The sequence below is a fragment of the Protopterus annectens genome, chromosome 3.part0 (genome assembly GCF_019279795.1).
Source record: "Protopterus annectens isolate FY-2018-M chromosome 3.part0, PAN1.0, whole genome shotgun sequence".
In the NCBI taxonomy this organism is placed as follows: domain Eukaryota; kingdom Metazoa; phylum Chordata; order Ceratodontiformes; family Protopteridae; genus Protopterus; species Protopterus annectens.
In genome coordinates, this window is record NC_056731.1 from 1,279,855,208 (window position 1) to 1,279,878,426 (window position 23,219).

General features: G+C 37.5%; 1 protein-coding gene across 1 annotated transcript in view; it reads right to left on the minus strand.

Annotated features, from left to right (window-relative positions):
* The window catches only part of LOC122796731 (carbohydrate sulfotransferase 9-like), a 1,153,521-nt gene that overhangs the window by 961,026 nt on the left and 169,276 nt on the right, over window positions 1-23,219 (minus strand). Inside the window, exon 2 of the mRNA XM_044065440.1 lies at window positions 13,251-13,467. Within this exon, the coding sequence (XP_043921375.1) occupies window positions 13,251-13,371 (121 nt within the window). The 5' untranslated portion in view covers window positions 13,372-13,467. The remainder of the gene's footprint in view (window positions 1-13,250; window positions 13,468-23,219) is intronic.

Consider the following 23,219-nt stretch of genomic DNA (forward strand, 5'->3'; position numbering starts at 1 on the left):
ACTTCAACTACCCAAACATAGACTGGGAGCATTACTCTAGCTCCAACACCCTAGCCCAAAGGTTCCTAGAATTTATAAACTCAAATGCTATGGAACAACTTGTTACCACTCCCACAAGAGGGGAAAACATACTGGACCTGATCATCACCAACATGGGGACTCTATGCTCCAGACCAGAAGTGTATCCCTCACTGGTAAGATCAGACCATAAACTAATCTCACTGGATATTCACATCCCGACCCCACCCCCTGCCCAGAAAACCACAGTGAAAAACTTCTCTAAAGCAAATTTCACACTCCTCAAAACCGAGGTGGAATCCTTCAAAGCCCCCGGGCCTGTGGAAAATATGGCCCAGACCACCGCAGAATCCTTTATAAACGCATTCTATGAACACCTTCAGGAATGCATGGGTCATGTGATCCCAAATAAAACCCAGACCCAATCCTCCAAAGGCAGACGTCCTGTCTGGTGGACCCCAGCCATAAACAAACTATACAATAGAAGGAGGAAGCTACTAAATGATAGAGCAATATCCCAAAAAGGGAAGGCATCACTGATCAGTATTAGCAAAAAACTACGGGCACTCATAAAATTATCTAAGGCCAGCTTTGAGAAAAAAATTGCACAGGACACTAAGGATAATCACAAGGCTTTCTTTAGTTATGTTAGGAACCTGGGTAGTAATTCCCAGACATGCTCAGAATTAGTCCAAAATGACAAAAAATACACCGAACCCACAGACATTGCCAACATCCTAGCTGACAGGTTCAGCGCAAACTTCTTCCCCCCCTCCCCACCAAAAGGGCAAATATCTATCCCAGCAGAGTGCTGCCCCCCTGACATCTCAGATGCTCAGGTAAGAGCCGCCTCTCCAAAGCAAAAACACAGCATCAATGGGACCAGACAGTGTCCCGGCTGCGCCTACATGAACTCCAAGAAGAGCTAAACCCAAACATAAAACTATTGTTCAATCTCAGCCTTACTACAGGATATGTGCCCAAAGAGTGGCGTACAGCAACAGTGGTCCCTCTCCATAAAGGTGATGCCTCAACGGATCCTGGAAACTATCGCCCCATAAGCCTGACTAGCTTGGTCTGCAAAGCTATGGAAAGGATCATCATGGACCTCACAAATAAAGATATTGGGGGCCTACAGACACTGGATCCTACCCAGTTCAGCTTTGTTAAGGGCAGATCCTGCCTCTTAAACCTGGTTGATTTCTTTGAAACAGTCACCAAGGCCATTGACGAGGGAAGGTGGTCCACACAGCCTACCTGGACCTCGCAAAAGCCTTCGATACAATACCCCACTCGGGCATTATAGATAAGCTCACCAGCTTAAATATAAACCCCTATGTCACTAGATGGATTGCAAACTGGCTCAAGGACAGAACCCACATGGTTAGAATTGCTGGAGCCATGTCAGACTCCAAACCAGTTACAACTGGTGTCCCACAAGGCTCAGTCCTGGGACCTCTCTTGTTCGGTATATATTTCTCGGAGGTACAGGCCAACACGGAAGGACTGTGGCTGACCAAGTTCGCAGATGACTGCAAACTGGGCGCCATAATCGACTCTCCAGCCGACACAAGCATCCTCCAAAAGGGCCTCATAGAAACAGACAACTGGTGCCAGAGCCATGGCCTCAAGCTAAATGCCAAAAAGTGTATAGTCATCCCCTTTGGCAAAAACAAAGTGCCCACAAATTACCACATAGGTGGTAATCCATTAAGTACAGAAATAGTAATTAGGGACCTGGGGACCCAAGTTGACAGCAATCCCTCATTTGACAACCACATGGCCAAAGTGGTTAGAAAAACATTTTATATAGCCCACCTAATCATGAAGGGATTCACATCTAGATCAGGGGAGGTCATCGTGCCTCTTTACTCATCCCTCATCAGGCCCATAATTGAGTACAATGCCCCTTTTGGGATGTACCTAACCAGACACCTGCAGCAACTGGAAAGACCCCAAAAGTACCTCACCAAGAGGATCAAAGGGCTCAAACAGATGCCATATGCTGCCCGGTTAAAGAAACTCCAGCTCTACTCAGTGGCATACCGCCTGCTCAGAGGCGATCTGTGCCTGACGTATAAAGCCATGTCCAACCCGGAATTAATGGACATGCTGCACCTCAGAAAATCCAAATCCCATCGAGCTACGCGCTCGAGAGACTTGAACCTCAGCACTGAAATAAATAGGACATGCTGGAGGGACAGATTCAAAACCCAGAGGCTCCCTTCACTCTGGAATAAAATCCCAGTCCAGGTTAGGCAAAGTCCCTCATTGACTCTCTTCAAGTGGAATCTTGATGAGTGGATGGAAGATCATAGGTTTATCCCGGGTATCACTTCTGTGTCACTGTTAGACAGAGGCACAGTATACTAACCTCGAAAAAGGGCATAGCAAAATAAATTTAAAATGGGTGGCGAAAGCCAAACACATTTTGGCTAGGCTTATAAATGCCCTAGGACAGATAGCCTAGTATGAACCTATGAACCTTATGACACTCAAAATCAGTGTAAATAAAGAATACTATTGGAGGTTTGGCTTACCTAAAAGTTTCTGTAATCAATATTACATCAAAGTTGCCCTATGAGACAACTCCAATGAGGTCTAGTATGTTGGCTAAACTATGACAGCTGCAAGTATAACATTTCATTCTGTTCTTTTGTCTTTCTGCAAAATTTTTCCTCCAAAAAATCCATCACTTTTTTAGTAAATGTTCATTCAATTTGTTTCCTTTAAGGTTTATGGGAACACTACTGTGCCAAACAGTTATGGAACATATTTCCCATGTTGTAATATAGCACTTCCCTTTTGTCAATTATCATCTCATTAGAATGCTGGAAAAACTGCTGTTCTTTTGTCTTGTATGATTCAAACAAGGGATGGCAAATAAGTCTCGGAAAGTAACTTTAAAACTAATCTTTTTGCATTTTCCTAGTTTCAAAAGATTAAAATATCTAATTTTAATATCTTCCATTTTACATCTCCTCATGCAAGTTACTGTTACTTGAAACCTATCTGTTATGTGCATACAAGTACATCTCCCAACATGGAATCACCAATAATTAGTATATGCTTAGTTCCCTTGTCTGTCACTACAGGCATATATCCTTGGATGAGTGACTTGCAATAGACATTTGGGGATATTTTAAAAAAAGATTCCTGTTCTTTGCCCAGCTTATTTTTCCTGCAGTTTCTTTTTGATATATATTTTCTGACCTTTCTTCATTACCCCTACCCCAAAATGTTCTTTTCTTTCTCAAAACTTCCTACATCTGTTTTCATCTACCACTTCAGTAATATCAGACAGATTCCTTTAAAGAGTACTGTCAAGCAAATGCCATCAGTGAACTTCATGTTTTCCTTAAGGAGAAATACTCATTTTCGCTGTGCTGATGCCAATGAATAAGTCTGATCTTTAACCTCAGTGATGTCAATCCAGGGAAAATGTGAAATGTGTCCATAGAGTTTAATGAACACAGGCTGTGCATGGACCACTGCCTTACATGATATCAGAGGAAAACTCTACATTTATTTGGACCATGATTTCAGTAAAAAGTTTACAAAGTTTTTTTATTGAAAAAAAAAATGGGCCAAATACATTTTTTTTGGCTATGGCAAGATGCATCGGAGCGATTAACTTGCCAAATACTGCAATGCATTGCTATCATCACATTTTAAGAATGCCACAACGCACTGCTATATTCACACTTTAACAATGCAGCAATGCACTGTTATATTCACACTTTAACAATGCTGCAATGCACTGTTATATTCACACTTTAACAATGCTGCAATGCACTGTTATTTTCACACTTTAACAATGCTGCAATGCACTGTTATATTCACACTTTAACAATGCTGCAATGCATTGTTAAAAGTGCAATGATACTCTACGCAGACCTGCTGAATTTCCATTCAGATCTTGCTGTTTGTTTTTTAATTAGCATTTATCACACTCAAATTCCACAAGGTTATCTATATTTGTATCAGTTGTCTTGCCTTCATCATCATGCCAGGGTATTTGGGTTTCTCCCATACTTGATGCAAAATATGTGGATATCTGTTGTACCACTACCTTTTTGTTCACACATCTCTCCTTGTGACACAGTTTGAATCATTACTGATCTAGTTTGTTCACTTTGCTCATTTGTGCTTCTCTATCCAAATATACAAGCTGATGGGTTCATTCTGACATATAGAAAGCATTCCCAAACTTTACTGTCAGACTCTGTTGGTCTTCCTCCACAGTAACACATTTGGTGCATTTACCGTTGCCTACAACTAAGCTTTCACCATTTACACTGAAAAATTGGCAGCTTTCACACACAACTAAATAGTTCCTTTCCACAGAGTCTTTTATGTGAAAAACAATTTCTTCCTTCAGTAGTTTTGATGGAAACTTGTGAGGTTGTGTGATCAACATTTTAGCTCTTACCTCATTCAACTGTCTCTCCTTTCCATCCTTCAAACCTGACCAACATGCCTAACATGCAAAAATGCACAAAGTGTTTTTGAGGCACTGGTCTGCCACTCACACCTAGCCCTGTTGATAAAGAGTTAGGTAATGTAGTAAATTAGAAGGAAAATTTTCCTGCTACAAAAACAAAAAATAAAAATAGAACTGCTAAGAGCAGATCAGGGTATTGGAGTTTCTCCCAATCCCTAGGATGTCAGCTGCAGTCAAGCAGATAATTAAGTGAGGATCTTCTTCGGTTTGCTTTACACACCACAAGAAAAAGAAATTTAAAAAAATACTGTCTCTGTTTTTACTAAATTGACTCACCCTGCCAACATGCACAAATGGAGCAAAGATCAGTTCTTCTTACACTGAAATAACTTGTCATTTTTATTCTGACTGCTCCAAACAGACATTCAACCACCCATGTACTCAAAGTTGTTAAAACAATGAACACAGAGAACTGTAAATATAGGAACTCATATAAAGGTTGTTGTTGTGTCTTTTGGCTTTTCCCGGTTAGGGATCGCCACAGTGGAACTCCGGTCCTCTAATGATTGACAGTAGATTTTTACGTGCCGAGTTGCCGGCCCTGCCGCACAACCTTCAACAAAGGTACGCCCATTCACGCATGTCTCCACACAGAAGACGCTCTAGTTGAGAATCGAATGGGACACCATCTTACTGTGAGGCGACAACGCTACCGCAGCACTACCACCGCAGTAGCAGGAACTCATATAAAGGTAATATAATTTACTACTGCAGAAATCTACTTCTAATACTGGATGTTTTTATCCTGCCTGTTCTGGAATTGCTCATTTCACACTGATTCAAAATGTATTGTTTGACAGAATGTTTGCACATATACTTGTGTTCTTGCCATACAAAAGTGTACAGCTTCAAATTTGCAGAGTTCTAGAAGAAACTCTATCAGAGCAAGAAAAATAGAGATGGATATTACAAAGCTTAAGTATGTTTGTATTGAGGACATAGATAATCAAGCTCTCAGGTTAACCTGGCAATTGTGAAGCATTTCGTCTCTAAGGAATACACAGGAACCTTCAAGCACAGGCATGCTCACCTATATATAATACAAGAGCTGAAGCTACATAAATGTATGCCTTTATGATCTTGTATACTGTAGTTAATAAGCTATAGGAAAACAACTGTTTCTACTTCAGAATAAAAATGGTACTCCCAACATGCCTATCATAACCTGCACAGATAACATTGGGGGACAAAGGCTGAAGCCAGATTAGTTCTACTTGCTTGCACTGTTCTCATCTATGCCAACATCCAGATGTCCACGCAGACAAGGATGAAAAATGGTTCTTTACCTCGTACAAAACGTCTGTGTGTACCAATATGAATCTGTACTACATTTAAGTGTCACCCATACCACGTATAATGTTGCCAGAACTGGGAATTACTAAGGAGTTGGTTGTTTTTTCAATGTAAAAAAGGTCTCTCTGGTTCTTCAGGATCTGTCTTCACAAGACCTTACTGATTACAGCACCTTAATGAACCATTTGGGGTTAGGTAGCACAATCAGTGTAATATAGCCATAAAATAAGGAGATTGGTGGGGATAAGATGGGAATAAAGTGGCATATATGATCGTAGGCAAGAAAATGAATAAGGAATGTGGTAGCTAGTGCACAAGGATGAAAAAAACGGCATGCCGAAAATAATGGGTGGTCCACTTCTACCACTAAACACTATCTGATGCAGAAGAAAAAAAAGTGTTGCTGACAGTTTAGAGTTAATACCTATCAGTTTTGTTTTCTAAAACTGCTATCTGGAAATCAGAAAGTTTGAGTTTGTCAAAACATACCGTACACACATTGGTATTCTGTTTAGCAGCACAAACAGAAAGCCTGAATTTGTTATAAAGTCACATTGGACTGACTTGTTTTTCTTAAAAAAAAATCACTACCATGATGGAATCAAATCCAAGACTGGCAAAGATATTCTACCTCCCAGTTATTTGCCCACTTATGCCAAAAAATGGACATGGAAGTGGGAGGAAAAAGGGTGGGTATGGCTGGTGTTAGGCACAGTCCAAGGGGTGTGGCTTTACTCTAGTTTTTATCACAGCAAAAATTAGTGGCAAGTCCCAGGTAGTTTCTTTGTATAAAGGTACATCTAAAACAGACCCAATAAATATTAAGCCTGGTATTCTCACTTCTTTTCCAGGGAAGATCTCAGAATATTCAAGACAGTGAGGATGATGCCATCACTCCTAAACAGACAACAACATGGTCTTACATAGCAGTGGCTTTGTCAGTCTATTAACTACGGCTTAAGGACTACTTCATTTAAGCAGAAAAAGGAAACCAGTACATTTTGTTACTTCACAGCATAATCAAGCACTATGACTCTCAGAAATTTAACAGGGAAATTAAAAGGTATGGGCATAAAGTCCAAATGTTGCAGAGGAGAGGTAACTTTCTGACTGACAGAAAACACAACATGGCGGTTGAGTGACACTATCTATATAATTTAAGAAAAAAAAAGGTAAACAGTGGGATTCAATAGGTGCAGAGGAAGTTCAGTGCTAAGCCTAGTCTTGTTAACTGAAATATTACAGCTACAAAAGGACAAAAAAAGAAAGTGTCTTTTAATAAAGGTTCAAAGGCTGTTGCTATGGCCATTGATGGCAGATGAGAGAAAGCCTGAACATGAATGATTACTTCTATACAGACTGAAGGTTGGAAGAAAAGTGGCATCGGAGAATGTAACACAAGGAAGTGTAAGGTTATTCATTTTGTTGACAGCAATCCTCAATTAATACAAAGTAAATATAATAAAGTCTTAAGGATGACAAAAAAGTTATCTGGTCATAATAACTAAACTTCAAATTAACCAGAACGTGAAGGTCAGTGGTGAAGAACAGAAGCTGGAGAGCAAAGCAAAGATAGTAGCCTCAAACAGATTAGTGAGATGACATACTCTGTCACACTATTTTGTTGTTCATCTCGAGTATTTTGGCCAATGTCTCAGAAAATTCTGGAACTGCCAACGTAGCAGAATATCAAATTAAGATAAAGGTAAGAGTTCTCCTTAAACCTGTACAGCAAATCAGCAGATATATGAGCTTGTGGGTGCAGATAATTTAAATTTTTATTTCACAAGTCCTAGAATGTTACAAAAATAGGGGAACTCATAGGCTTTAGGATGTTAAACATTTCAGAAAGGCCTCTCCTGGGAGAGGAAATCTTCACAGCAGTCCAGATGAAATTTTCTTTGATACTAATGGTGTCACACATTACTATATTAAGGGGTTAGAACCAGATGACTGCAAAGAGGATATACTGTGATCACAGTAATAAAACGAGGGACAGATCCTGTACTTTAAAACTAAACTCAACCTAATTACAAGGAAAAAGTTAAGGTCTTCTCTCGTCCATGTTTTGTTACAGTCTTGAGGGCCACCACCAAGTGGAGTGCTCACAACTAAATTCTGACCCGTTTCTGGTCTTAGGACTAACATGACTATCGGTGATTTTTCAATGAAGTCTAAATTAATCTATTCTGACAACCCTTAAAATATATCATAGGCAAATGAGAGACTGAAGGAGAAATCTCCAGTCAGGAAGGCTGGAGGTTAGACAGGTTTCTAGAAATTACAGTTTTCAGGTTCTTTCCCAAGGAACCATGCAGCCTGGTTTCTGTCATTTCCAATATAATCTTGAAAACCAAAATCTGTTTTTTTTGCCTGCACAAAAAAAAAAAATACCTGTTTAAATTTAAACCTAGGCTCTGAAGTCATCCAGAGCTCTTCTGGGACATATGTGGCCTGATTAATTTCAATTCCCCATCAGTGGGAATTACGGTACTGCTAGTATCTGCAATGAAAATGGAAAATCCCCAAAATCTGCAAGAAACTCAACTCTTTCTTAATCTCTTCTACTATCATTAAGATCAACTTCTTAACCTTTTCCATTTGTACAGATCCCAACAAGTATTTGTTTTTCAGATGTAGTGATCCAAGTCATTCTTCTGTGAGGAATGAAGACAAAGCCTTCTGTCTCTAAGCTGGTAGCCTGTATGAATTTTACACGATACCCAGACATACTATGTCCTCAACCTTGTAAAAGACTTGGCAAACAGCTACTAAGGACTTTCACTCCAAATATCTACATTTCAGATACTGCCATTGATAAACAACCAAAAGAAGCAGAGAGTCACTTACAATAGAGCAAAAGAAACGGCCATTAAAGTAACCCAAAAACAAAACTGCACAGCAAAATTTTCCTTATAGCAAGTTGGGAGATGTGCGTCATTCAAACCTGCAACAGACGCTCAGAATATATACTAATACAGAATACTTTTAGGGAGCTACATGAAAAACTGAGAGCATATTCTGACAGCTAAGCAATCCTGGTATCTAAAGAGAAACAGAAACTCACTATTGCTGTAATTTCTGGCCTGAAGCTGACATCTTTCAGGTAAGATTATAACAAGACTGCTATGACATACTGACTTGGCATAAAGAAGTTCAGAGCTAATGTGTGATGTAGCATTCATTAAATTCATATTAATGCACAGGTTCACTACCATTAAAGTATTTACCACTACGCTTGTCAAAAATATCAGTTTTTTTTTATTTTTCTAGAGTTTCAGTCCTTTGGGATTGATGTTTCTCCATTCAATGTTTTTGTGCTTTGACATTTCAAAGTACATCCATATGTGTGACACACACACACAGACACACAGAGACTGTTTTTCAGAGACATTAGTACAGGTAAAAATCTTCAGATAACAGTATGCATTTTTAAATGCATCTCCCTTCTCAAATAATGCAGAATTGCCTATCCGGATTAATTGTCCTCAAAATCATACAACTCAAATCTCTACTGATTTGTCTTGTAGCGCCAACATTCTCCTATTCATCAGTTTTTCCATGTTGCATTACATGTGCAAAACAAACCACCAAATACATTTTACAACTTTACTGCTGCTCCATGAGATATCCATGGATCTAGTTAATAAAAAGCAGTTTGTGATTATGAGACCCTAATCGACAGCTTTCTTTCAAAACAGCTCCATCTTTTTCCTCCAAAAATTTCTACTGATTTTTTAATTGGTACATATATATAAAAACTGCCAAATGCACATACACAAAGAAAATTAACAAGAAAAACTGCAATATTTAATGTGTGCATATGTGTATGTGTGTGTTGTGTGTATGTGCACACATACCTATATAAACTCACATTTTCCATCCAAAGGAAAAAGAACCTACAGTGAGGGATGATATAACTTTTGTAAAAATGCAAAGTCAAAAGCAATTATCTAGCAAATATTTCTGGGTAATGCTAGGAGCAAGGTACAATATCCATATTGTTTAACATACAAGAATTAGTAGTATTTTGCAGTCTTAATGAAGAAATACGTGTTTCAATGATCCTTTGCTCCATGTAAGAACACTGGGGCTTGGTATAATGGTTAAGGTGCTTGATTCTCACCTTTGGGAAGGAAATTGGTTAGAATTTGGATGACCTATTAAGAAAGGTTGCCATTTTATTAGCTCTGAATTTATGAATACATGAATGCTACACTTAAAGAAATCCCAATCCCTCAGAGCCACATGCTCCAGGGATCTAAACCTTGTCATCACAATAAACAAAACATGCTGGATGGATAGGTTCCTGATGCAGAGACTCCCCAGACTCTGGAATAGACTGCCCATACATGTCAAGCAGAGCACCTCTTTGGCCCTCTTCAAAAGGACAAACCCACAAAATGATACAAACGGAGTAAAACAAAAAAAGGCAGGTAGCAATGCCAAGCAGTCCATTTAATTTATGAAAAATCTGTTTAATGAGCGCTTTCGAAGGAGTCAAATACCCCAACTTCTTCAGACAAAGCAAGACAATGAATTTACATCCTTATATACTTATTAGTTAACTTATTAATCAATTAATCCTTTCCTAATTATTTCCCACAACCATCTTAACTTACTTGGCTTGTAGGGCCGATAGCCTAGTACCAACCTATGAACCTATAATTTTGAGTGGGATGTTGGCATAATGGTTACGTTGTTTACAGAGACAAGGTGCAGGGTTTGATTCTTACAGGAGATAATTAGCTAGACTTAAAATGGCCAACAAGGGCAGTTAACCAAGTACTAATCTATGAACCTGTTATGAAGATTTTGATATTTAGTGTGCAACATTCTTTTGAAGGATATGCAAAATGGCAAACTTCCAAAGGATGACAACATGGATATCTAAAGCTTTAATTTGTTGTATTGCCTTCTTGAATATACTTGCACAAGTACATCCAAGAAGTGTGTAAAATGCCTGCACTATCCATATTACAATAAGTGCAGCTTAGGGGTAAAATAGCTTTTCTAGTAGGATGGATTATGAGTTATCATAAACAGATTATGAAATGTTTTCATAAAGAGAGGAGGATATATTTACAGTTCAACTACAAGGTCTTGATCTACTGCTGACCCAAAAATTGAATATGTATTCATATAGCTAAATATTTTAAGACTTTTTAAAAATGAAATTGCAGTTAAATTTTGTAATAACTATTTTGTTTTCATTTATACTGTAATATTTCAAATTATACTACAACTTAAATTTCAAAGTCTAACATAATATTATCATAGGGAGGGTTTCTAACACTATATCCATTCTTAAACCATTGGGTACTTTCAAGTTTTAGAAACCAAGTCTTACATCAGTCATTTTATTCCCTAAATAATAATTTGGATGTAAATCATCTGGTTGAAAAAGAACAGAGATATCATCAATATAAAGCTGTTTCATTCATTTGTGAAAAGCTATAGTGGAATTTAAAAATAAGCTATAAAGTAAATGAATATCTTGCTTTATAAATTTAGTAGTTAATGGATTGTGTGTCTGTGTGTGTGTGTGTGTGTGTGTGTGTGTGTGTGTGTGTGTGTGTGTGTGTGTGTGTGTGTGTGTCTACATAAAATAAATGTTTATCCATTTCAGTTACCATGGGTTATTTATTTTTATTTTCCTGTACAACAGTCTAACAACCTACTAGATTTAATAAGATAGTAAACCTTATGATCTGGTGAGCTAATACCTCTGTGATTCTTAGGAGCAATGAGTTTATAACTTGTAAGTATTACAGATTTCGGGGACCAAATAAACTAAGACAAGTTTCAATTGAATTAAATAACTTAACAGGTTAATTATAATATGTAACTACAACATGAAAAAGACATTTTGGGAAGTTATTCATTTTGAATAAACTAACTAAAACTCAAAAGGTCTGCATCTTCCTTATGCTGTTCACATAGACTAATTTGTATAATGTCTATTTGTATTTTGAAGCTACATTTCTTGAACTGCTTCTACTATAATTTATCCTTTCTATGCATCACTACCTACGTATTACAGTAGATATTCTGTACAAGTCTTCAAAATTCAACACTATATTTATAAATATTATGTAGATTTTTTTTTATCATTTGAGTATTTCTTATATTATAGCTAATGCCTTAGCCCATTAGCTCAGTTAGTAGCTGAAAAAAGATTTTGTATCAGTCCATCAACCTAGTTAACAAATAAATAAAACAATAATTTTACTCTACCATTCTAAGTCTTTCTGTACCGATCACCATTTACCAGCACAAGTGGACAGTTTAATGAAGAGTTTTGATAAAGAGTATACTACCGCATTTTAAAGATGACTTATTCTTTGCAGTTTGAGTGTGTCAGTACAATCACATTTTCCATTTATATGAAAGAGGACTGACTTTTTGGGGGTTTAATTTGTAATTTGAAATGTTCCTAGCTAATTTTATTGGATTTATATTTCTTGTTAAGTCAGAATTTAGGCACATCATGCAAATACTTACATCATCTTCTAATGTTAAATGTACTTTAAGATACAGAAATAAAGGCTCACTATAAAGAATGAATATAGTGAAAGGGCACATCCTTCTAACACCAATTTTAATATGGTTTGGGACAGATAGAAATGCATTTGTAACTTAATGTATATGAGTTTTCGTATAAAAGATATTTATAGGAACTTTTTAGGGAAACAAAATATAGTAACTGAAAATAAAAAAAGGTTGTTTATTCTATCAAGTTCTGTAGAAGTATCAACAGCTAAAGTGAACATCTTATTACCCTGAGCTTGATTTAACCACACAAACCTTAACAGTTATTTGATCACTTGTTTGTCTTAAATGGATAACACCTGAATGAAATGATATTCTTAAGTCTGTATGCAAGACTGCTGCATATATTTTGTTATCCAAGTTCATAAAATCAATTGGTTTACAATTTGTAGTGTCACTCAAGTCCATACCTGTTTTAAATAGCATAACTATTTTTGATCTGTTTAAATACTGGTATGACATTTGTCTTACTAACACCATACACAATATTTAATAGTACTGCTTGAAAAAATGTATAACATTTTAATGTGGATCCATTAGGGTCATATGATTTTTTTTTTTACTTTTTAAGATGCTCACCCATGATATGCATGTTTAAATTACTAGTGAAGTTATACTAGATATCTTTATTTGAACTTAAGTAGCTTCATATGACAACAGTAGTGAAAGAAATGAGACTTACTTCTTTTTGCAATGTATTTGCTTATCAGTTTCCTCATTATAGTATAAAATCTGAGCATTCTAAGGATCAATAATTTTCTTTTTGACTTTCCCTTTTCAAAACAGCTCCATCCTATGCTTTACTCTCTGCAAATGCATGCAGCACATGAACAAGGTAATCCAAAAGTAGAGTACAGAAAAATGTAGTTGCATATAGACCTACCTATGTGATTCTTCTTAACACCATCAGGTAGATACATGAGAAGTAAGAGACTCACTGCTCCAAACAGTAGTATAAACAGGAAGACACGTTTCGGATTTACCACCAGGTTGCAAGGCATCATTGCTGCTGTTTTTCTGTAGTCATGGTGTATCTGCTGCACTCATCCCGATTTCACTCGATCTATATTCTCAGATCTTCACACCAAAGCTATTTTACACTGTGGAATGAAAATCAGTCCATTTTTAAAAATGTTTTCGTAGCTTTTTATTTTTTTAACAATGTATAGCACATAAAGGAAAAGGTAGGCAAAATCATGAAATACATGCACAAAGCGTATTATGGAAAGGATACAATACATGGCAGTGACATGCATTTAATGAATCCACCCAGAACTTTGCAACTAAGATAACACAGTGACGTGAACCTATGACATTCATCTAAAGTATTGTGAAGGAAAACATACAAGATGCATACTACATGATGGCAGTTGCACATGACCATCCGATAAACACTTCAAAAGCAGTTAAATTCCAATCTAGCTCTTCACAGGGAAAGCACAGAGTACAGCTGAATCTGACACACATGGTGAGCCTCTTGTGGCTCTGAGAAAAAGGTTTAGACTGAATGGCAAGTGGCAAAGTGATTGAAAAGACAAGCATTTCAAATGAAAAACAATTACACCTCAAACTTCTCTAATATGAAAAATAGGCTCAAGAAGAAAATAAAGCATAATAAACTGAGCAAGCTGGAAAGAAAAATGCATAATAAAGCATGAAACTGAAGCCTAAAACAGTGAAGAAACTTGTACAAAATTTTTATTTTGGCTTTGCTCCTGTTTCACCCCTGGATAACACTCTAGTATATAGTTAATCTCTCTACAACACACTAAAATATGCTACCTTCTCAGCCTACCTATAGTCCTAATATTACTACAGGACAGGAAATGTTTTCCGGCATATTTAGGGAGCATTACTAACTGCTCATCCATTTGTCTAGTTGCTACTGTAATGCATTCCATGTATTGCTCCTCATAATTATGAAAGTGTTTACACTGTCTTACCTGTTGCATATGTGTCACTGTTTCACAATGTTAGTCTGCCTGTAATGAATGTCACAAGTAATGGCTTTTAATGTTAAAAACGAATATAATTGGAGCTTTTCTCCCCGGGCCTCCGCTGAAAATGGACCGGTATCCAGTAGGACTCTCCCGGTTAACCAATGTAAAATAAATACGTTTATGTAAAATATTCTTTGATTTTCTACTTTAATTTTTAAACATTTGGTCAGATTCAGTATCTGAATTCTACTGCTTATTCCATCGATGGCTGACAAGGGTAATTCTGACAGACAAAAATGAGACAATCACTATTAATTCATTTTCTTTCCAGTTTATTAAACTAATATCTGAATAGATTCATACTAGGTCCTTTTCAGTTATGTCCCAAATCACTATACAACCAAAGATCAAAGTATAAATAATAAGTTAGTTAATCAATGCGGCGGCGAAAGCAGACACACTCTGGCTAGGCTTATAAATGCCCTCGGGCAGATAGCCTAGTACCTACTTATGAACCTATAATGCATCAGGACACAAAAACTATTAAGCAATACAGTACAACAAAAATGTACTCAGAAATGTAATTGATATAACTGTACAATAAAGAGAGAGTGGTCAAAAACATGCACACTTGTTGGACAGCCCAGTCAACATGCACATTGAAAATTGAGTACATCTCAATAGAAAGTCTAGCTGTTAAACTCTTTTTGTGCAGCTTGGCTTTCTAACGAGATATACTTAATACTGCAGCTATACAGTTCACATATCAAGGCACAGAACAAAGCAGGAGAAATATGTGGGACATTTTGCAAGGACACTTGAGTCATAGGACTACCAGCAGAATGAACAACTGTACTGCCAATAATCTAGATCTTACCTGCCCAAACTGTTGCAGAAACTCTGATTTCCTTCACATTTAAAGTAAATCATTGACATGAGCATTTTGCAATGGAAGATCACAGTCAATTGTATTGCCTGAACTACCTAACAATAGTAGCCTACTCTCAACAACACAGCAGATTTAAAAATAGAGGGCCCTGTTGCTGCATACCTCTCAGTTTCCGGATATACCTAAAGGCAGTGGCAGACAATGGCCGAAAATCAATTGTACTTTAACTGACATAAAAAGTTAATTGAACATTCATCAACACACCATTTTCTGAACAATATGAAGCATGAAACTATGTCTGGCATCTACTGACTGTAATCCTAAACTCATTTACAAAAAGTCAAATGTTGCAAGGGAACAGGGCAAAAACATGAGACAAAATCAGAAATGTTCTGTAAAATCTGAGACAGTTGAAGGGTACGTGTTTCTGAAACAGAATTACACTTTAAAATTCTGAAATTGTTTTACAGAAACATACACCTCTCTACTGTCTCAGATTTCACAGAACATTGAACACAGCAAATAACTTGAAACCAAGACCAAGTGAAAAGTATAATCCAAGGCAGCGAAGAGCAGCAAGAAACAGCGATGAAGCCAAAGGTAATCTCCACAAAACGTTTATTCAAACACACAACATAAATTTCTCCAAGTCCTTCTCTCAAACACACGACATAAATTTCTCCAAATCCTTCTCTCAAGTATTGCACTGAGCGAAAGCGCTTGAGAGAAGGATTTAGAGAAATTTATGTTGTGTGTTTGAGAGAAGGACTTGGAGAAACTTATGTCGTGTGTTTGAATAAACTTTTTGTGGAGATTAACTTTGGCTTCATCGCTGTTTCTTGCTGCTCTTCGCTGCCTTGGATTATACTTTTCACAGAATATTCCTGATTTGGTCTCATATTTTTGCCCTGTTCCCCAAATAATGTATTCTTTGAGTAGGTGCAGGAGAAGACACATCTTGGATGCCCCAGACTACCAGAAGAGCATTAAAGTCCTTTTACACCATGACGCTATTTAACAAAAAAGTCTTACCCTTTCTAAATAATGTCATCATATAACAGCAATAATCCACTCCCGTGAGTGGGTAAAATAGGATTATTATCTCACAGCTAATCTACTAATATTAATCAAAAATGGTTAAACAGTCACACAACTAGCACACCATGAATAATTCAGTAGTGCTGCACATGGCAACGCACATTCTGAAATGTGTACTCTTAGTACTAGCCCTGCAAATCGTTCAGCAAATGGAAATGATTAAAGAGTTAGGAATGTTTTTTAATAACCTGCAGTATGAACTTACCTAGTATTTTCACACACAGCACTTTTTTAAAACGTTTTGAACCATTGAGTTTCCAACATTAACAGAAAAGTTGCTTTAGGTGACTGGGTTCAGTGAAAATGGTATATAAAATAGATGGAAATGAAGGTTAATTACCATTTCCTTCTATTTTGAAGGTGTTTCAGAATGGTCAACCATTGACCATTTAGATAAACCAGTTGGGATAACAGCGTTGCTCAAGAGACTTGCACAATTTCGAATGGAGTGAAAAGGCAAAGAAACTACTGGAGAAACAGATGATATATATGGAGGAGAGAGCCAATATGAGAATAGAAAAGTGTACGTGCATAAAATCTCTGGAATAAGCAGGCAGTTGTAAAGTTCTACTCGATGAATTGGGATGCAATGATAGCTACATAACATCTTACACAGTAAACAAAGAAATGGGCTAAAGTTAACCCACGTAACAATGCTTTCCATTTTGCTGGCGGTGTTTTTGCAGCTATAAAGAGTATCACTCGGTTCTGAAAATATCTTGCCAAAGTTATACAGTCAAAACAGTACAATTTTTCATGAAAATTATTACTTGTGGACTTCAGAACTGTTAATTAATAGTTCCTACAAGTCCCTGCATCTTGGTTTATTATTCAGTTTTTTTCTGGAGTACTTTTTATCCCCTGCAGCATCCTACAGCCTTTCCAAATAGTCCCACACATCTACTGGCAGTTCTGTCAACTTCTCCTGTTCCTCCAGACTTGCTCCAATAAGCTGTGGCTTGTACACATCTTAAGGGCATCTTAAGGGTCTAGCCTTAACCTTTCACCTGGGGATATTTACTTAGTAATGGCCTGCACCATTACTCTCCCATTCCAAAGCAGAGTTGTGGCATGTCTGAGAGGAGGGTGAGCAATGAGGACATGTGGCATATCATTCTGCCTCCAACGCAGCTCAGCCATGCTAACCAACTTTTCCCCTCCATGGATTATGCCCACCATTGTGACATCCTGAGCTTCAACTAGGGTTCATCACAGGAAATGTCCCTGCAGCCACCCACCCCTCCGTGATACTCCATCAGTTGCCTAAGACACTAACTGAACTGGGCTGTAGTCAGTGCTATCTCTCTCTATGCCACTAGAGCAGGAACAGTTATTCAGATTTAAAGTATGTGGTAAGGGTTATACACAGAAGACTGTAAATTTAAAATTATAATTGGAATATGGTAAAATACTATCCATATGAACATGCAAAATCCGGAATAAATATACAACAGACAGGCTTAGTCTTGCAGTCCTAGTTCCCTTTTTTGTAGGGAAATTGAAACTAGTACCTACATTTAGCAAGGCTATATAGAGCAAAAACAAATGAAGGTTTAAATACAAGTATACAAAAGTAGCATGTATTTATACAAAAACGGTTAATTATTCAGGAAAATCTGAGGAATGTTAAAGACAGAATTGCTTGTGCATTGAATGTTTGCATTTCTTACAGAGTACTTTCACTTTAGATTACATGTTTTGAAATAAAAGAGTTGAATAAAAAGGAAGTTCTAAAACTATATGATGAATGTAATGCAGGCAAACGTATGGACTATTGAACAGAAAATGTGAAAATATAAAATTGAAAAAGTAGAAAATGAGGAAGTATTAACCATTCCAGTGCGTAACAATTTGGAAGAGAGTTATACAGATGATAGACTGGAGAAAAAACTATGAAAATATGAGTCACAGCTATAACATGGTAAAATATATCAACCATATTATAGAATAATGACTTAGAATAGCAATATAACGAGGCAGTTTCCATGGTCTCTTATCTGTTATAATAAAAGCAAATTGGTATATCCGAAGTATATAGGTTTAAGGTAAATTTAAAAAGGCTTTACAGAAGTGCAGTATAAAAATCCTGGTATTCCTTACAGGAGAGGGAGAAATATCAGGGATATGCTGGCACAAAATCTGTTCTCCCTCTAATTACACTATCAGTGGGAGTGGAACAAATGGGTACTATACCCTGTGATTGCTGCTTTCGTTGTAAATTTTTGGTAGGAAGTTTTACTAGGATTAACGGCAAAGAGTTTTTGGTACAAGGTAAATATGGATGTCAGACAAAAGGAATTATAGATGCATTAAGGTGTCCTTGCAATAAGTTCTATATCGGAGAAAGTAAAAGAACATGTAAAACTAGATTCTTAGAACATGTGACAGATATTAAAAAAGGAAGAAAGGAAAGCCCTGTTACTGAGCACTTTAAAACTTTTCATGACTTTTCATAATGGTGATGTTGGGGGCCCACAAGGTACCATATTAGTACAACTTCATATTGGCCAATATGACAGTGTGTTGGTAAAAATATTATATAAAGAATCTGTCTATGTATACCAAAATTTGATGCATTGATTCCAAATTGATTAAATACAGAGAGCAACTGGAGGTTTTTAACTTAACATGATGAAAATGGAGTATTTGTAAGTGCATTTAAGGTGCATTTGGTGTATACTGTTTTACTCCTTGAAGGCTAAGCTGAAGCGCTAGAGACAATACATTTGCTTTGCTGTGGACATCTGGCCTGGTGTTTTTTCTGCTACTGTGTACTTGGTTCCTGTGTTCTGGATGAAGTATATAGGCTGATGAAGCAACATAAGTAGTCTGCTACGTAGCATAAAAGGTTCATTTTTATTTAAAGGACTGATTAATCTTACTAGCATTTAATTTTAAGTATGAAAACTATTAAGTGCATAGCATCCAGTGTGATAAAGATATAATGAAAGCTGGAAGCAGGGATATAGTGAGAAGACATTTGTACAGGATTACTTATGTCTCGTCAAGCATACGCAAGACACAAAGTTTAGCAGAAGAGTGGTATCTTCATGACAGATGATTTTCCTTTATTTGTGTACAATTAAGAGTGTACAGCTAGAATTGCTCAATCTTACTGGGAATGCCACGGGGTATGTAGGCCAACTGCATACAGTACATTACTAATGTATCTGGTGGAAGCATATTAGATGTGTAGATTTGATCAACTTATAAGGGCATAAGATGCATCCGAAAATATGTCAGATTAAAAAAAGGTCCAATCCCTGTTGATTTTCTGATGGGCTGCCAGTGTGATGTTTTGGGCAAAGCAGGGCAAGACAGAGGCTGGCAATGAATGCAAAAAGGCAGCGTTTGAGTGTACAAGAAAAGACTCTGTTACACTGAGGAAGATGTTGATGGGCATTTTGAATAATTATAACAGTTATACCAATTGTGCTTTACAGACAGAGAGGGATAAAAATATTTAGTAATATGTACAATTACAGAAATATATTAGGACTGCCTCGTCTCCTGTTGATTATTCTGGTGTGTGGCAGAAGTGACATTTTTGGTCAAAGTAAGGGCAAGATAGAGTGATGCAGAATACAAATTATGTTTGCATGCATGATAAATTGTTCTTTAAATGAATGAATCCTGATATATTAACTGTGGTACTGCTCCTTGGGCTGAGCTGTAAAAAGGGAAAGGAAGAAAACATCATTTGATGATGGTTTACATAACATGGCACAATATAAAAAAGGTAATTGGGAGGAGAATGAACAGATTTTGGGGTAGGAGTGATTGGCATGGAGGAGATACTGGTACAATTTCAGCATAACAAGGGCAATGCAAAGGGCAAGACCATTGTTTTGTTTTTTTTTTTTTTTTTTTTTTTGCTGATCAAAGGTTTTGGTGCTTAAGGAGGATTTGGGGACAGCAGTTAGGAAGCATCATATTATGAGTAAGACATGTAGAATAAAAACAAAAGAAAACAGTACAGAAATAGTCTATGAAACAGTGTAAATTGTCACTGAATATGAAATCCTATAAAGATAAAAATGTTTTTGCAACGGATGTGGTTCTAAAGGGATTTTATTGTTTGAATGGCAGATCTAGATTTCAACCCAGACATGAAAAGTAGCTGAGTGAATCAAATGGTATGGTTGCTCTCAATAACTAATACAGATAAATAGCCAGATTATGACTTGGGAAGTACAGCATTGAAATTCTGAAGTGACAGTAATAAAACCATAGGGACAAGATACATTATCAAGAGCATTAGAATTTATATAATGCAGATGAACAGATGGAAATAATGTAATGCAAAGTTCGTAACAGTAACGAATGAGTTGCTTTCAGAAAGACCATTACCCTCTGTGGGCTTCAGGCAACAACCACTGTCTGCTTCCAATGTAGCAGAAACATAACATACAACTCTACAGGTAGAAACCTAGCCCGATACAGCCAGGCCTCACTTGGACCAGGATCCCCATGCCAAAGTGGGGCTGACTGGGTCTCTAAGGCTTCATGCTCTGCACACATGATCACCCAAAATACCATCTTCCCAACATTTCAATTTTTACAATGCTTCTTTTGGGACTTTGTCCCAGTACTTTGCCATAAGACTTGAGGGGGAACACAATCTAGTGGAATATATACCAGCTGTGAGAGAAGCAGAAGTCCTTTGGCAGAATACAACTAAGCTATGCCCAGCAGGGTGTTTTTGTTTAAAAAAAAAAAAAAAAAAAAAGTGTTTCTACACTTGGTTACAGCATCCTCTTCCCCAACACAAATGAGGCACTGTAAATGATAACAATGGCAACCTTTAGGGGAAGTCCGTTTCCCACTGACCATCTTGTTAGATATTTTTTCTAGGTGCCATTAATTTTGTGAGAAACTCCAGTTACTATCAAATTCTCAATACAGGCATGAGTAACAATAGTACAATAAGCATAACTAAAGGCATGTGACAAGCAGCACACTTCCAAGTCCCTGCCAGCAAGCAGCACACTTCCAAGTCCCTGCCAGCAAGCAGAACATTTCCAAGTCCCTGCCAGCAAGCAGAACACTTCCAAGTCCCTGCCAGCAAGAAGAACACTTCCAAGTCCCTGCCAGCAAGAAGAACACTTCCAAGTCCCTGCCAGCAAGAAGAACACTTCCAAGTCCCTGCCAGCAAGAAGAACACTTCCAAGTCCCTGCCAGCAAGAAGAACACTTCCAAGTCCCTGCCAGCAAGAAGAACACTTCCAAGTCCCTGCCATCAAGCAGAACACTTCCAAGTCCATGCCAGCAAGCAGCACACTTCCAAGTCTCTGCGAGCAAGCAGAACACTTCCAAGTCCCTGCCAGCAAGCAGCACACTTCCAAGTCTCTGCCAGCAAGCAGCACACTTCCAAGTCTCTGCCAGCAAGCAGCACACTTCCAAGTCTCTGCCAGCAAGCAGAACACTTCCAAGTCCCTGCCAGCAAGCAGAACACTTCCAATTCCCTGCCAGCAAGCAGAACACTTCCAAGTCCCTGCCAGCAAGCAGCAGATAAACTCAGATGAAACAGATCATTTACTTCAGTAGCGGGATATAAAAATTGAAGATGGCATGGGATATGCATTCCTCTGCAGCAGAGTTTGTTGCTGATTTCTCAGGGGCAACAGTAACAGTGTGCCACAAGGGCCATCTGTTTGCCATAGAAATCTGGTCAGCCATGTGCCTGCTGCAGTATATTCATAGAGAAGGAGCATCAATGATGATCTTAATGAGCACTACTGGCTTTTCCATCAACAGATAACTTGTTTCATGTCTGTACTATTCAGCCATATGTGTTACTTTACTGTAAAGACTACAATACAAAGTCACCAATGTGTTCTGCTCTTTTAATGATGCACTAGAATTCAGTTATTCAGTATTAAATGTTTCCATTAGCTACTTGTTACTAAGGGCTTTACAGACTGGTCCCTGCATTGTTTCTGATGGGCAAGTATGTGTGGCAGCCTGCCACTCAATGACTGACAGTTTTTTAAATTGCCTCCAACATGCTGGCCTTCAACCTGATTGACCAGAAAAGGGGCATCAGGGCAGTCTATCGACTCAAGTATGTTGATCATCCTGTATGTTCGCAAAGAATATGTATTTTTTACTGCAAAAAAAACTTTTTGTAAGAATGCACATTACAAATTATACACTCTTCTAACAGCAACAGGGTGAAAAAAGCATGTCACAGTAATTACACAGCCACCTTCATGGGACGCGGTTCTAATAATATATATCTAGTCAAACATACTTAAGTCACTGACAGACAGTAATTCCAGTATGCTACATAGTGCAAAACAGTAATGCTTAATGGGAACTGGGAACCCACTCAGTACAACATACTTAAGTGTTGTAAAATTAAACAAAACAAAAATAAGATAAGCAATTTCTATAAGCCCATATGACATCTCAAATTCTATTTTACTACACTGTGGGCAAAGACACTCGAAGGAAAAAAAAAACCCTCTGATTTCAAACAATCTCAAAGGTTAATAACAGAGTTAAAATTTGACTACAAAATCTCACGCTTGCTTACTAAGGAAGCAAGACAAGGTTTTGTCATAAATGTGCTCCTGCCAATGACATATTACCCTCTATCAATTATTGCCTTTCCAGCAGCTCAAAATTCTAATACAGTTAAAAAACAAAAAAGAATCCTCCAAGATTTATCACTCGAGTACAAGCACCCAATAGCACTGTACAAAACTGGAAATGTATACTGCCACCATTACCTCCTAGACTTGTCAATGCCAGTGGTTCAGACGGCATTATCACCGTTGATGATGGACGATCAAAAAACTTGGGTTCTCTTTCCAAGCCAGATGCTTGGATTCGTAATTTGATGAGGACATTACAGCTCGAAGGAGGAGCTGCATTCCTGAGTGTACAGTCCTTCAGATGAGATGTTAAACCAAGGTCCCATC